At 43.7% G+C, this 16,915-nt stretch overlaps 1 protein-coding gene across 10 annotated transcripts in view; it reads left to right on the top strand.

Moving 5' to 3' along the window:
- Nucleotides 1-15,902, top strand: part of abcg4a (ATP-binding cassette, sub-family G (WHITE), member 4a) — a 28,884-nt gene extending 12,982 nt beyond the window's left edge. For 8 of the 10 annotated variants that reach the window (XM_061702298.1, XM_061702295.1, XM_061702296.1 and 5 more), the window contains 14 exons: nt 1,331-1,557; nt 4,742-4,859; nt 4,925-5,057; nt 5,163-5,213; nt 5,306-5,451; nt 5,538-5,661; nt 9,756-9,870; nt 9,956-10,095; nt 10,944-11,042; nt 11,507-11,675; nt 11,762-11,862; nt 12,071-12,229; nt 12,321-12,439; nt 12,525-15,902. In XM_061702298.1, coding sequence (XP_061558282.1) covers nt 1,332-1,557; nt 4,742-4,859; nt 4,925-5,057; nt 5,163-5,213; nt 5,306-5,451; nt 5,538-5,661; nt 9,756-9,870; nt 9,956-10,095; nt 10,944-11,042; nt 11,507-11,675; nt 11,762-11,862; nt 12,071-12,229; nt 12,321-12,439; nt 12,525-12,750 — 1,926 coding nt within the window. In that variant the 5' untranslated portion in view covers nt 1,331 and the 3' untranslated portion in view covers nt 12,751-15,902. Of the gene's footprint in view, nt 1-1,330; nt 1,558-4,741; nt 4,860-4,924; nt 5,058-5,162; nt 5,214-5,305; nt 5,452-5,537; nt 5,662-9,755; nt 9,871-9,955; nt 10,096-10,943; nt 11,043-11,506; nt 11,676-11,761; nt 11,863-12,070; nt 12,230-12,320; nt 12,440-12,524 lie in introns of those variants that run through there. The other 2 variants (XM_061702301.1, XM_061702302.1) reach the window with 2 other exon arrangements.
- Nucleotides 15,903-16,915: the final 1,013 nt, after the last annotated feature.

The following is a 16,915-nucleotide window of genomic DNA, read 5'->3' as shown; positions in this document are numbered from 1 at the left end:
AACCCTCCCGATCTCATTGCCTCCAAGCAGCCGGTGAACACAGTTAGCAGTCATCGCATCATGCCCGGCACCGTTTTTGACGAGGTGACTCGTTTTCGGCCAGCACCGTCACACCCACAACTGAATCGTATTGAAATCAATTGATTCACGCATTCTATTTTCTAACTGACTGTTAGCGTTCATTTAACAGACATCCCAAATGGTTCAGGTGTACTTTCGCAATCTATCGAATTAGATCCAATACAAGACTTGCATGAAAGGTTCTGCTTTCATAAATATAACCAGGCAGGCCCAGTTTTGATATTCATTTGGTTTTAATTCCACATTAGTTTACTATTTCTGTTCCATAAGGTATGATCCACACTAATGTGCCTTTTATTTGACAACATGGGTCGACTGTACTACAACCTTTTCTTGCGTCAAAAACCGTTCTGACACTGTAAAAGTCAACTGCCAAGGGTACAAAAAGCACCAAAAGGGATACTGTTTTTTGTGAGTGTACAGGATAATACTTCTACATCACACCACTGCACATTACAACCGCAATGATAAACATATTGTTAACGCAATACCTCTATGACAGTGTCAATCAAAACTAACCCTTCCTATCTTTGAATTGCACCATTCAGACACAAAGCAAATCCATAGCGGTTTACAGAGGCAACCAAACATATCCTGCATAAAAGCAGGATCAATGAAAAAGATCAAACAAAATGGGAAAACGGCAAAACACAGATGATCAAATTAAAGCCCAAAATGGTGAAACGAGCGGCACGGTGGCCGACCGGTTGGAGCGTCAGCCTCACGGTTCTGAGGACCCGGGTCCGATCCCCGGCCCCGCCTGTGTGGAGTTGGCATGTTCTCCCCGTGCCTGCGTGGGTTTTCTCCGGGCACCCGCGTGAGGAGAAGCGGCTCAGAAAATGGATGGATGGATGGATGGATGGATGGATGGTGAAACGAGAATATTTTGAATTCTGAAAAAGGAGGCGTGAAACAATGACGTTTTCACGCCAGATTAAAATGTAGCAACATTTTGAGCAAATCTCATAGAAACGGAATGCTGCTTGACTTGGTTTGGTTCCGCTTCTGGAGGCACTCAACGAGCCTGCACTCGACGACCCGAGGGGTCTGGAAAACATGAGACGGTCTTGAATATATTTAGATCCTTGACCATTCAAAACCAACAGCAAGATTTTAAGACATATTCTTTGAGCCTGAGTGTGACAAGTTTCCTTGTAGCGGCAAGAACATGACGTAAAGACAAACTTCTTTCTTTGACTGTTTGAAGCCTACAGATGTGTAAGTTGTATTGTCTGCGTAACTCTTTCAGCATGGCTGAAAAGACAGACCAGGTCTCCGTCAGCATCCCCATGGAGGAGACCAAACTCCACAGCGGGGCACCTCCGGAGGCCCCCCTGCTCACCCACCTGAAGAAAGTGGAGAATCACATCACTGAGGCTCAGCGATTTTCCCACCTCCCACGTCGCTCCGCTGTGGACCTGGAGTTCAATGAGCTGTCGTACACCATCCGTGAGGGTCCCTGGTGGAGGAGGAGAGGTACAGTGCTCCGCTCCTGGGAAAAGCGATGGATATCGATCAACGGGTTCGGTGCACACTTTCACGGGGAAGGCTTTTAAACAATGGCACATTTGGAAGGACAATAGTTTCTTTTTGATTATTTCTTGCTTCGCTGTGTTCACTCACTCACTCTCGCTCTCTCTCTCTCTCTCTCTCTCACACACACACAAAGACAGACATGCACAAAGCAACGTGTGCCGTTGCAGTGCTCGGCAAAGTTCAGCCTTGTAAATAATTCACACTCACAGATTGTCACACTGTTTGCATCTCTTGTTCCTGTGTCGTCAGTGAGTCAGACGTGATTGATCTGCTCATGAAATATAAACAGCATTGAAACACCACCCATATTAAGGATGAAAGGATGTCCAACATGAGGTCATCATGACTTATGGACGAGTCTACCGACTCTGCACTTTATGTTTACCTCTTCTGTAGGTTTAACAAGGCGGGTAGAGTTACTGTACATTCTTGTGCGCTTATGAGGGGCCAGACAGTTTTTATTTAAGGCAGTGGCTGCAATAATACGTGTGTTGCCCCATTGAGGGTACTTATTAGGGGGTGGTCTTGAGCAGAACAGACAGGAAGTAGTGAGCAGAAGTCAATACTGTTTTTCCTTCGCTCATCAAATCCAGCCTGCGCTCTCTGCACGTGCTTGTGTCTTCTCTACGGGCTCCTCGGCTCATCGTGCGGAGGATGTGCGAACAGGAAGTGTTTCACTTGTTCCTAATTAAACAAAGTCCTTCAGAACTAGACTCACTATGTGTTCTTACCCTCATCAGAAGCACAAAGCGATTTGTAACCCATCAGCATTCGTTTCCCAACATAATAATGTATATTTGAAGATAATTTGATATCTAAGAAAGCCTTTCCTTCCTTCAAGGAATAAGTAGTAATAAGTAGACTGGTGTATCTGTCTATCCATCTATCTTACCTAGTGATCTAAAATCAGGAATGCTTTTCTTGTATCTGAGGTGCTAATTTATTCTGAGCAGCTCTTTACATCTCCTTCAAAAAGTTTATTTGTCAGCAAGACCATGCAAAAAACAATCAACTGAGAGAACGGGGGGTGGGGATGGGGTGCGCAGACCAATAACCAATTTGATGAGCTGCGTGTATATTTGCGCCGAAATTATTCAAATGCAAGGGAATGCAGAGTTGAAAGGAGTTTTGACATACAGGAGGTTATATGGCCTGACATTTTCTTGAGACTGACTCCAGGTCAGCCCTCAGATCATTCAAAAGCTCAAAGATTGCATTGCTGAATAGACGATATGTTGATGATTTTTGAAAAATATTTACATGAGCAGAAAAGTTCTCCCGGCCGCCCCTCATTTTGCCTGCGCCAGGCTGCTTTGTGTGCTGGTTTGCAGGCGCGCTATTTAAAGATGCAAAATCAGCCACCGCAATTTGTCTCAAGTTCGATACATCACATCGTGTGTGCTAAATTCATCGACTTGCCTCAATGAACTGCGTGACAATTGAAGGCATTCGGCGGACGGCAGACGCCGCCCTGGTTGCGCCCGTTTCGGTGATCGGCTTGTTTGCGTGCGCAGTCGGGTTTGAGACCATTCTTGCATGCGCAATCCTTTCGTAAATCTGGCCCACGGTGTTTGTTGTAGTGCCTAAAAAGGTTGCAATGAAAGAAAGCATATCACAGTTGTTATTCAGTCGAGGTTTATGTAGTCTGTGGTTCTTTCATTCTGTGAACGTGAAATATTGCAGAAGCCAAATGCTGGCCTGCCATTGGTATGCAGGCGCACAAAAGGATGACGCGCACAAGCCTCGAGCCTGTGATGTCAGACGCAACGAACAGAAGTCGTTATCCAATGACGCTGCTTGTGAGTTATCCCGAGAGATGACTGTGGCAAATGGGGCGTACGCAGAAAGCGCGATGGATGATGATCGTCCTGCTCTGTTTATTAGCGGGACAGTAAGAGAGCTGAAGTGATGCGCAAGCTGCCAGACTGCCATTGCCGCCGTATTTGGTGAGGAGAGTCATTTGTCTTTTTAGAGCATACAACTAATACAACCTGCTTACATGTCAAGGGGTGACCCCCTATCCTTTGGTAAGAGGTGAAACACTCCTTCAGTTGTGAAAGCACATGAAGAGAATCCCTGTCCGTTCCAAAATATTGAGCCTTTTTCACAAGAAGGTGGGACAATGACATCATTGCTTAATATGCGCCCTTAGACAGTGTATTCAAGCACTGAGCACATTTTTCTGGTGGTGTGGTATAGCTGCTTGCTTGATTAATGCTGCATAATTCATGCACTTCCCTATCAATTTACTGGGAAAATATCTGATCATGATAAAGCAATGCCCTTGCCCTGCAGGGAATAGAGGCATGGAATGGGAATGTTCTCTGATTGTCTCGTGACTCAGGCTAGAGTGTCACGCTGCTCCGGCAAAAGAGAAATCAGGCTTTATTTCACAGCTGCGATATCATAAATCAGTGACGTGTTCCTTGTCAGTGAACCACCATTATCATCGACTTACAGTTTCACTTGAGAGGGGATAAAATATTAGAAACACCACTCAATACGTTGCAGTGCAATTCTGCGACACTGCTACCACAAATACTGTATTAGGTACAGTAGATCCGATTGTGTGCTAGTATATTTGACTTCCAAATGTTTTTGCGCATGTCAGTCGTGAGACATCTTCATTTACGATAGCCATTCGAAAATGCTGCAAGGAACGCGACCTTTGCCTTTTCCTGGTTTGTCAGTGTCTTGTTTGTTTGTTAGCATGAAACATTACTGGTTGGATCATATTATAGTGTGGGAATGCTTCGCTGCCTGTCATAACTATGTGAAAATAGTTATTATCCAAATTTTCATGTTGGCAATTATGAAGTATCCATTCATATTTGAGTGAATGAAAGTATATTGGGGGTCAATATCTCATTAAAGGCATTGTGCAAAAGTCCCACACCTTACATCATTGCTTTGTTGTTTTGATGACCTTTTTTCTCCCCAAAGTAGTAACTTAGACAAAATGCTAAATAGTAGGGCACATACAGTATGCGACCAGTCCAGGATGTACATCGCCTCTTGCTCGAAGTCAATTTTACCAAGAAGTGTCCTCTGGAAATTGAATCCAACCTTCGATGACCAATATGTCTGATCAACACAATTAATTGGTCATTTTCCTCTTCATCAGGTTACAAAGCCCTCCTCAAGTGTCTCTCCGGAAGATTTAACAGCAGAGAGCTGATTGGTATCATGGGGCCCTCTGGGGCCGGGAAGTCCACCCTAATGAATATTCTGGCGGGGTACAGGTGAGACAATTGTTTATCAACAGTTACATTTTTCACTGGTACTCATTGGTTTGGTTCGGATGCAGGGAGACGGGCATGAAGGGCCAAATCCTGGTGAATGGCCGCCCGAGGGATTTGCGGACTTTCCGGAAGATGTCCTGCTACATCATGCAGGACGACATGCTGCTGCCGCACCTTACGACTAGGGAGGCCATGATGGTGAGGTCACGCCTGCTAGTTTGTAGTTTGATGCTTTATGTTCAGTTTGTAACTGCTAAAGAAACAGGATGGATGGTCATTATTGCTGTTTTCTCTTTCCATCAGGTCTCTGCCAATCTGAAACTCAATGAGAGCATGCAGGTCAAAAAGGAACTAGTAAGTCTCGTCAACAGATCAGAATTTGGCAAGTTGGGTGGTACAGTACATGATACAGGTCCAGACATATGAGCACATTGCTTATTTTTCAGGTGCATGAGATTCTGACAGCTCTAGGGCTTCTGGACTGTGCTCAAACACGTACCAACTTTCTTTCGGGGGGTCAGTGCAAAAGACTGGCAATTGCCCTTGAGCTGGTCAACAACCCTCCTGTCATGTTCTTTGATGAGCCCACCAGGTAGCACATCGTTATTTCTAGTCTGCATGATCTCCACACAAATCCAGATTTAAGCATGCGCCTTTCGTTTTTATGTCACATTCCAGTGGACTGGACAGCGCGTCGTGCTTCCAGGTGGTTTCTCTCATGAAGTCTCTGGCTCAGGGAGGACGAACAATCATCTGTACCATTCATCAGCCCAGTGCCAAGCTCTTTGAGATGTTCGATAAGGTAACCGGAGTGACTGCATTGCTTTCTTTCTATTAGCTGCTGCTCAGATAAGACTGCGTCATGTTTGAGTCATGTTATCTGACAAAGAGAGCAGTATAGTCCTTGCCCAGGCTTCTTGTTTCATGTGTTTTTTTTTTTTTTTTTTTTTTTTTTTTTTATTTATTATATACATACAGTATACAGTACACTTACCGGTGGCCATGACAATAGCCATACACTAATGACAGCTGATATAACAGCTGCATTGTAAATTCTGCCTTTATAAAAATATTATAATGATCAGTTTTAAATAAAACCCATTGTATTAATTTAATAATGGAATTGTGGGGATAGTTTACTGTAGTGTAGATGCAGCCCTATGGGGGGCACAAGCCAGTGCAAACTGTAGGCCGGTCCCAAGCCCGGATAAATGCAGAGGGTTGCGTCAGGGAGGGCAATCCGGCTTACAACTTTGCCAAACAAGTATGAGCGTTCATCCAAAGAATTCCATACCGGATCGGTCGTGGCCCGGACTAACAAGTTCCGCCACCGGCGCCGTCAACCTGCAGGGCGCCGGTGGAAATTTAGCTACTGTGGGTCGAAGTCGAAGAAGAAGAGGTGGAAAGCGGGTTCTTCGGCAGAAAGAGAAGAGGAAAACATAGAGCCTAGAACTGAATGTGGGGACTTTGAAAGTTGGGACTATGACAGGAAAATCTCTTGAGTTGATTGACATGATGATTAGGAGAAAGGTTGATATATTGTGTGTCCAAGAGACCAGGTGGAAAGGCAGTAAGGCTAGAAGTTTAGGGGCAGGGTTTAAATTATTCTATTCTGTAGATGGGAAGAGAAATGGAAGAGAAATGGTTAATTTAAAAAGAAGAGTTGGCTAAGAATGTCTTGGAGGTGAAAAGAGGATCAGATCGAGTGATGAGGCTGAAACTTGAAATTGAGGGTGTTGTGTGTAATGTGATTAGTGGCTATGCCCCACAGGTAGGATGTGACCTAGAGGTGAAAGAGAAATTCTGGAAGGAGCTAGACGAAGTCGTTCTGAGCATCCCAGACAGAGAGCGAGTCGTGATTGGTGCAGATTTTAATGGACATGTTGGTGAAGGAAACAGGGGTGATGAAGAAGTGATGGGTTAGTACGGCATCCAAGAAAGGAACTTGCAGGGACAGACGGTGGTAGACTTTGCAAAAAGGATGCAAATGGCTGTAGTGAAGACTTTTTTTCAGAAGAGGCAGGAACATAGCGTGACCTACAAGAGCAGAGGTAGAAGCACGCAGGTGGATTAGATCTTGTGCAGACGGTGTCATCTGAAGGAGGTTACCGACTGTAAGCTAGTGGTAGGGGAGAGTGTGGCTCGACAGCATAGGGTGCTGGTGTGTAAGATGACTCTGGTGGTGGGGAGGAAGATTAGGAAGACAAAGGCAGAGCAGAGAACCATGTGGTGGAAGCTGAGACAGGACGAGTGTTGTGCAGCTTTTCGGGAAGCGGTGAGACAGGCTCCCGATGGACAGGTGGAGCTTCCAGAAGACTGGACCACTACAGCCAAGGTGATCAGAGAGGCAGGCAGGAGAGTACTTGGTGTATCTTCTGGCAGGAAAGGAGAGAAGGAGACTTGGTGGTGGAACCTCACAGTACAGGAACTCATACAAGGAAAAAAGTTAGCTAAAAAGAAGTGGGACACCGAGAGGACCGAGGAGAGGCGAAAGGAATACATTGAGATGCGACATAGGGCAAAGGGAGAGGTGGCAAAGGCCAAACAAGAGGCATATGATGACATGTATGCCAGGTTGGACACGAAAGAACGAGAAAATGATCTATACAGGTTGGCCAGACAGAGGGATAGAGATGGGAAGGATGTGTAGCAGGTTGGAGTGATTAAGGATAGAGATGGAAATATGTTGACTGGCGCCAGCAGTGTGCTAGATAGATGGAAAGAATACTTCGAGGAGTTGATGAATGAGGAAAATGAGAGAGAAGGGGAGAGTAGGACCAGGAAGTGGCAATGATCAGTAAGGGGGAAGTTAGAAAGGCATTGAAGAGGACGGCAAATGGAAAGGCAGTGGGTCCTGATGACATTCCTGTGGAGGTATGGAAGCATCGAGGAAAGGTGGCTGTGGAGTTTTTGACCAGCTTGTTCAATAGAATTCTAGCGGGTGAGAAGATGCCTGAGGAATGGAGGAAAAGTGTACTGGTGCCCATTTTTAAGAACAAGTGTGATGTGCAGAGCTGTGTCAAGCTCCTTGACGAGGGCAGCAGAACAGCGGTGAGGTGTGCTGTAGGTGTGACAGACGAATTTAAGGTGGAGGTGGGACTGCATCAGGGATCAGCCCTGAGCCCCTTCCTGTTTGCAGTGGTGATGGATAGGTTGACAGAGGAGGTTAGACTGGAATCCCCGTGGACCACGATGTTTGCAGATGACATTGGGATCTGCAGTGAAAGCAGGGAGCAGGTGGAGGAACAGTTAGAAAGATGGAGGCATGCACTGGAAAGCAGAGGAATGAAGCTTAGCCGAAGTAAGACAGAATATATGTGCACGAATGAGAGGGATGGTGGGGGAAGAGTGAGGCAACAGGGAGAAGAGATAGCGAGGGTGGAGGACTTGAAATACTTGGGGTCGACCGTCCAGAGCAACGGGGAGTGTGGTCAGGGAGTGAAGGAACGGGTCCAAGCAGGTTGGAACGGGTGGAGGAAGGTGTCAGGTGTGTTATGTGACAGAAGAGTCTCTGCCAGGATGAAGGGCAAAGTTTAGAAAACAGTGGTGAGGCCAGGCATGATGTACGGATTAGAGAGAGTGGCACTGAAGAGACGACAGGAAGCAGAGCTGGAGGTGGCGGAAATGAAGTTGTTGAGATTCTTTCAAGGAGTGACCAGGTTGGATAAAATTAGAAATGAGCTCATCAGAGGGACAGCCGAGGTTCGATGTTTTGGAGACAAAGTTAGAGAGAGGAGACTTGGATGGTTTGGAGACGTCCAGAGGAGAAATAGTGAGTGTATTGGTAGAAGGATGATGAGGATGGAGCTGCCAGGCAAGAGCGCTGGGAGGAAGACCAAAGAGAAGGTTGATGGATGTCGTGAGGGAAGACATGAGGGCAGTTGGTGTTGGAGAGGAGGATGCAGGAGATAGGCTTACATGGGAAAGGATGACACGCTGTGGCGACCCCTAAAGGGACAAGCCCAAAGGAAAAGAAGGAGTTTACTGTAGTGTAAAAATGCACCATATTTTAATTTGAAAGCTGTTCCTAATATTTTGCGGCTCTGTCACAGCTAACTAAAGTAACGAAAAATGAATACCACTCTGAGATTGTCAGTCATCTGAGCATGAGTACATCCACCAAATAAATTACGCAAGGTGAAGCTGATGTTTTGATCACCATTTGTTGGTTGACTGCAACGTTATTTCGTGATTATGCAAGAACAACCTGACTGATTTCTGCAAAACTTTGTAGAGGCCTTGGACAATGGTCCAACAAAAAAATCCATAAAATCTTGTCCAGGTAAATCATTAATCATTATTCAGTAGTCCATTTTTCACTTTTGTTTCCCATTGGAGTTACTTTCGCATGACTAATACAGTCCAGTCCAAAATCAAAATGACACTGCAATCTTCTGTCCATTTTTGTTGCTTTACCACATCCCTGACCCAAAGGCACTCAGTATTGCACATGCTTTTGCCAAGGTAGAAAGGTTACGGTCTGCATATCGACATAGAGGACAGGTAACAAAGAGGAGTTTAAAACAAATATTTAAATTCACATTGTTACATGTATAAAAGTGTAAGCATAATTGTATTCCAGTGTGCACCAAAATGTAATGGGTTTTTGTGACGTACAATACGGGTGCCACCTATTAACAATGTTTCATGGAAATCAGCGGTGTCGTGTTTGCTTGATTCTTCTAACTAACTAAAACACACAAACCGAACGGGGGGGAATAATACTCCCGACCTCGTGTTTCTTTGCTTGCAAAAGTAAAAATGGCGCTGCCCTTTTTTTTAACAGTTGCACTCTGCTGTGATTCTACTTATCAAAAGTGATAAGTATTGGAATGAATGCCTATGTGTAATTCAGTTACCTAAGTCGAAGAACCAGCGCTATATCTCTTCCTCCAGTTGTACATCCTCAGTCAAGGTCAATGCATCTACAAGGGCACAGTCCCTTACCTCATTCCATATCTGAAGAACCTGGGCCTCCACTGCCCAACATATCATAATCCTGCTGATTTCAGTGAGTCAAAATTCTCCTCGTTTACAACTTGACGCGAGAGCATCTTTCAAGATTTCTAAAACGTGCTGGTCTTCTTTCAATCCAGTCATCGAGGTGGCATCAGGAGAGTATGGAGACTTGAACCCGGTGCTGTTTGAGGCAGTCCAGGGTGGACTGTGCTCCGAGGAGGGCAAGAAGAACTCAAGAGACAAGAGTGACTCTTCCTGTCCATCTCAGTGCCACAGTGTGAGGGATTCTTCCCGTGTCATTTACAGCACACAATGGAATCTATCAGAACAGTACATGCACTACGAACACAGAACAAAGGATAAATCATTTTGTTTTGCATTTGTTTACTTCCAAGAACAGAAAGACAGGAAAGTGCATTTTAATCAGATTTGATTTAGGAGCATCCATTAATTAATGAGAGGTGGCACGGTGAACGACTGGTTAGCACGTCTGCCTCACAGTTCTGACGACCCGGGTTGAAATCCGGCCTCGCCTGCGTGGAGTTTGCATGTTCTCCCCGTGCCTGCGTGGGTTTTTCTCCGGGTACTCCGGTTTCCTCCCACATCCCCAAAACATGCATGGTAGGTTAGTTGAGGACTCTTAATTGCCCGTAGGTGTGAATGTGAGTGCGAATGGTTGTTTGCTTATATGTGCCCTGCGATTGGCTGGCGACCAGTTCAGGGTGTACCCCGCCTCTCGCCGGAAGGTAGCTGGGATGGGCTCCAGCACGCCCGCGGCCCGAGTGACGATAAGCGGTACGGAAAAGGAATGAATGAATTAAGCAATGAATTTAACTAATTTACATAAAATATCCACTATGAGCTCCGAAATGCCTCTCTTGGTATGTGCACTATGACAAATGCGTGTTTTAACACATTAGCCAATGCTGGTGAGTGATGACTCCATATAAAAGTATTGTTTTCTTGATAATTGTCTGGTAACTGTCTCTAAATGCTTCTTGGTGTATCGCCATGTATTGAGTTTGAAAGATGCTTTATTTGCCAACTGTAGACAAAGTCTTTGTCTTTGTACATGCCTGATGTTTGTACGTTTATATCCAATATGGCTTCTCTTTCTCTTCACAGGACACGGGGACCCTTGAGAAACATAGCTTTGCCACCAGTACTTTCACACAGTTCTGCATCCTCTTCAAAAGAACCTTCATTACAATATGCAGAGACACGGTAAAATGTTTCTAACAACATATTCTACAGTATGTCGAATTCACTGATGTTACAGTAAAATAAGACTAACGCCAACTTGCGCTTTATCACTGTAACACACTAACTCAGTCGACAATAGGACAGATAAACTTGACAGTAAGAGCAAAATTACATACATACTGTATGCAGTGTATGTGGACTGACATGCATGCTGTATATCATGAAGCTTTGTGGAGAGGTGGTGCACGGTGCAAAGAAGAAGCAGTTAAATACAGTGAGTATCTGGAGGAAGGTTCGGATACATAAGTTCCAATGGCATCAATGTAACTGTCCAACCCCAGAATCATAATGGCATGCCTATCTGTTTTCATCCCAAAACACTGAATCCAGTGGTAGTACTGTATAATATCTACTTTCAAGTTGGAAAGATGTGTTGATTATTTGATGTTAAGGTTCAACTAAAAGCACTTGTCATGGTGTCATAGGTGCTAACCCACCTCAGAGTGATGTCCCATCTGTGTATTGGAGTGCTGATCGGTCTACTTTATCTCAAAATTGGAAATGACGCCAGTAAAGTCTTCAACAACACGGGTTTCCTCTTCTTCTCTATGCTCTTTCTCATGTTTGCTGCCCTGATGCCCACAATTCTAACCTGTAAGACATCTCGCTGTGGCCTGGAAATACTAACTTGCCGCATTATTCCATTTGGAGTGGAAAGTCACATTTTTTTCCCCCCACAGTTCCTCTGGAAATGTCTGTGTTTGTAAGGGAACACCTCAACTACTGGTACAGCTTAAAGGCCTACTATTTGGCAAAAACAATGGCGGACATACCATTTCAGGTAATGTTTCATGTATTTGCCGCTTAGTGGTTTGGACATTCCGGAAATAGATATCAAGCTAATAGTTATAAAATGGCTTCCATAGAAACTTCTAATTGATCTTTTAGTAACAGCGTCAGATCCCAGAAGACGTGTACAGCAGCTGGCACCTCGATTTTGCACTGATGGCGAATGCCAAAAGAATAACGATGCATATTATCCTTCACAGGTGATTTGTCCAATCATGTACTGCAGTATTGTGTATTGGATGACCGAACAGCCTCCAGAGGCTGGTCGCTACCTGCTATTCATGGCCTTGTCCACATCCACAGCCCTGGTAGCCCAGTCTCTGGGACTCCTTATTGGCGCTGCATCCACATCTCTGCAAGTAAGACCCTGCTGTATGTCTTGCAGTAGGTACAGTATCTCCCTACGAGGTGAACTCTTTTTAGCAAATGATATGTATTGCTTTTCCACAGGTCGCGACATTTGTCGGTCCAGTCACAGCCATACCTGTGCTACTATTCTCTGGCTTCTTCGTAAATTTTGACACCATTCCTAAATACTTACAGTGGAGCTCCTATGTATCTTATGTCAGGTATGGTCTGACTTTTGCACAATTTATTATGGCTAATTATTGAGAGATAAAGATACCGATACTCATTACGTTTTGCCGCTTCCAGGTACGGCTTCGAGGGAGTGATACTCTCCATCTACGGGATGAATCGCACCGAGCTTGAATGTCCGGGTCTGGTGTGTAAATTTCAAAAGCCGGAGGAGGTTCTGCAGCTGCTGGATGTGGAGGATGCAAAGCTCTATGTAGACTTCATGGTGTTGGGCGTTTTCTTCCTCATTCTCAGACTGGCCACTTACTTTGTCCTGCGGTACAAAGTCAAGTCTGAGCGTTGAGGAGATAAACTCAGTATCGAGTTCAAATATCAGTTCAACATTATCCGTGAAACTGCTTGTTATTCATGAACGTTTCCTGTACCTCTTCCTTTCATAAATTTTCCTTCAGCTTGGATTTCGTCCACAGTCATCATCACAGTCCAGAAAGATTGTTCATCCGCACCATACATATGAAGTCCGATGAAAGACACGGAAAGCATGTTTATTTAAACTCAAGACTTGGGATGTGTACTTGTTTCTGAGAAAAGTGGGACATAAAGTACTTCTTGCTTCTCAATGTCGAGATAGTAATCCTGGATTCACAGGAAATCCCATGATTGGTGTTTGATTGAAACACAGATGCCCGACTTTAGTGAAGAATACATTCCTGTTGTCACCAGGGAAAGTGGAAACTTCAAGTGCCAGACCTTTTATGAGCTTCTCACTTTCCTTAAATCCGGTGTCTCCTTTTTGGGGATACAATCCTAACCTACCAACTGCCAATGGATGACTTCTCCCTCCCCTTGATGGATCATTTTCACAAGCCCTATGGCACATCATGAACATGAACGATCGGATGAGGATGAAGGATTTGTGAAGATGTCATCCGTGAGTCTTCTCATTTGCTGCCAGGACAATAACTCCTTGTTTGTACTGAGAGGCATCCAAAAAGCATGGAGATAACCTTGGAGAAAACAGGCATGACTGTTTCTTTCAGCCGGATGCAGAGGGCTATCCTAAATGTACTGCCTGCACTTAGGAGAAGTGCAATAGCTTTGGTCAGGAAAAAAATAGATGCTCGTCTCATCGCTGTTACTCTTCTGAGTCAATCCGTCCAAGTACATACTTGTATGATTCTTTTGCCTCCCACTCCTCCATGAGATATGAGGGAATTATCTTTTCTTCTCTGCATCACTTGGCATTGCCCATGTCTGACTGATGTGCGTTTTCCAAAACAATGCTCGATACTTGAAATGCTGGCTGTGCTGATTGTGTGCCTCTGAACTAGAATGATACAAGCTTTGTCTGCTTCAATGCTGGATGTTTGCGCACACAATTTACAGTATATTACCATACATGTTTGTCTGTCTGTCTCTTTCTCTTTCTCACACACACACACACACACACACACACACGCGCGCGCACACACACACACACACACACACACACCCACGCATCCTTCTTTCAGGGCAATGCAACTATTTTCCAGTAGACTTGCTATGAAATATTTCTTACTCAATCTATGCTACTTAGTAATCCTTATTATAATGTATAAAGTAATGTAGGTATATAATCAACGATTGTACAGTGGATATGTTATGCTGTGAAAAAATACAAGTACAATGCACTTTTCAGTATATGTTTTAGCATCTTATTTATTTGTATTATATACATATATATATATATATATATATATATATATATTTTTTTTTTATAGCTTAAGGTTTGAAGAGTGCTACTTGTAAAGTACAACAGAATGTTTCCTGCTCGCTATAGGACCTGAAATTTCATGGTCTAATAATGACCTTATCTAAATGTAATCATCTTACCATGTTCATGGGAATTGCATCACCTTTAAAAAGAAAAAACCCAGATGGATTGCTGCTGTGAATGGGAAATGAAGTAAAAAATGACAATGGAGATGTCTGTGAGATGCAATCGATGAGAGGAGGATATATAATAATAATAATAACAATTACAGTATTATTATGATATCATCTTAATTCTAATAACAATAATACATTTTATTTGTAAAATGTGTTAAGGTGAAAAGTGTGAAGGGTAAAGATGGTTCTGAGTGTTTTGTACATGGCGTTTCATTTCACAGGTATAATAGAATTGTAACTTGGGTAAAATAACTGTAGCAGGCAGCCTGATTTTGTTATTGATAGCAATAGAAAATATTGTGACGTTTGATTGTCAAACATGCCACCTCACAATCATCACTTGTATGCTTTAAAATACACACTTTATTTAAGAACATTAATTTATTGCCAAGGGCATGGTGTGCAATAGTATTTCTAATATAACTCTAAATGACATGTCTCATTAAGGAAAATATTTCTTTTTATTAGTTGTGACTGCTCAGTAAAATGCATTTTAATGTGCATGTTAATGGATGCTTTACAGGAGGGAAAGCAAAAATAATACAATTCAAATATTATGTCGATGGCTACTTTAAATGATGTTAATGCAACAGGGAAGGTATTGCCTTTAATGCCAGATCCTGTCCCGATAATTGCCTCTCAAGTGTAGGAAATTGTGGGTGAACAGGAAATATTGCAGTCATTTTACTGCCAACACAACAGATAAGAGTTTTCACCATCCTTAAATTAGATCAAACCCCATAGCTGGTTGCTAACTCTGCAAGATGTATTTAAACACACACACACACACACACACACACAGTCTGCGGGGGGGCAAATCAACACAGGAACAAAGCACTGATGTTGAAGTCATTAACCAGTGCTAACCAGTCATTAACCATTTAACCAGAGAGTCTTGGCCTCTGCAGGTCTGAACAATAGCAAAAATGAAAACAAATAATTAAACATTCATAAGGATGCTCTTTCAAAGGGATTATACTGTCCCGTTCGTTTTCTAACCAGATAAAATCCTCTAAATGGGCTTTCACGGATCCTTAAAATCCAAGCTGTTCTCACAATCACTGGTCTGTCAAAATCCAATTTTACATTCTCCTAAAATTGTGTTATTCTGTAGCCTACTGGGTGACTTATTTAATTCCACTAATTGAATCATATCATGTATCATATCGGCAGTATTAAGGGACTATGAAAGTTTGAGGGATGCAGCATATACTGTAAATGCATGTTCAAGTCAGAAAATATGTCTTTTCACATACTTTTAAGTGTCATGTTATGATTACCCCTGACAACATTGAAAAGTCCCCAGACTTTCTGTCATGTGTGATTTCTTTGTATGCAGGTTATCATACATACAAATTTGTGAGGACCGATTTTTGTCTGATATGATTTGTGTCTCATTTAACGTTGATTTTCATTTTCATTTGAAAACGTAGTTCTGTATACTAAAATCTGTTCCAATGCTTATAATAAAGCTCATTTATAACCTTTGCCATTGCTTGTAAATAGTGAATTGTTTTACTTAACACAGTTACATACAGTATAGGCAGCACAATGAGCTAGTGGTTCATGCCTCTGCCTCATAGCTGATATTTGGGGTTTAAATCTCAGCTCCAGCCTTCCTGTGTGGAGTTTTTTTTTTTTTTTTTACTTTGACATCGTTGCTGTTCTGTTTCCTGTGTTGCCTCCGTCTTTTTGTTTCAGGACTGGGCGTGGTCAGGTGTGCTGAGCTCCTCACATAGCTCTCCCCCATTACTCATCACCCTCTGCATTTAACCTCCGCTCTGACTTCCACTCCTCACCAGAACGTCCTCGTTCCTTGCGTGGTATTGGTCTGTTTTGCCTTCTCTTCCCAGTTGTTTGAATTGCCTTGCTTCAAGTTTTATCACCTCCCTTGGTTGAATTTTTGGTCTGCCTCCTAGTGTCCATCCATCCCATTTTCTGAGCCGCTTCTCCTCACTAGGGTCGCGGGCAGTGCTGGAGCCGATCCCAGCTGTCATCGGGCAGGAGGCGGGGTACACCCTGAACGGGTTGCCAGCCCATCGCAGGGCACATAGAAACAAACAACCATCCGCACTCACATTCACACCTACGGGCAATTTAGAGTGACCAATTAATGCATGTTTTGGGGATGTGGGAGGAAACCGGAGTGCCCGGAGAAAACCCACGCAGGCACGGGGAGAACATTGCAAACTCCACACAGGCGGGGCCGGGGATTGAACCCGGGTCCTCAAAACTGTGAGGCTGACGCTCTAACCAGTCGGCCACCGTGCCGCCCCTCCTAGTGTTCAGTAGTGATTTTCAGCTCATTACCTTGTTGGAGTTTTGAGATTTTTTGCCTTGTTTTTTGGAGTTTTGAGAGTTTTTGCCTTGTACTTTGTTTAATTAAAGATTAATTTACTGTTTTGGTGTCAGTGTCAGCTTTTGGGTCCAATTCCTCCCTCAAAAGATTAGCCGAAGTAAGACAGAATATATGTGCATGAATGAGAGGGGTGGTGGGGCAAGAGTGAGGCTACAGGGAGAAGAGAAGGTGTCAGGTGTGTTATGTGACAGAAGAGTCTCTGCTAGGATGAAGGGCAAAG

The sequence above is a fragment of the Phycodurus eques genome, chromosome 17 (genome assembly GCF_024500275.1).
Source record: "Phycodurus eques isolate BA_2022a chromosome 17, UOR_Pequ_1.1, whole genome shotgun sequence".
NCBI classification, from domain to species: domain Eukaryota; kingdom Metazoa; phylum Chordata; class Actinopteri; order Syngnathiformes; family Syngnathidae; genus Phycodurus; species Phycodurus eques.
Note: the sequence above shows the minus strand (reverse complement) of the source record. Positions and strands in the feature narration are given on the sequence as shown.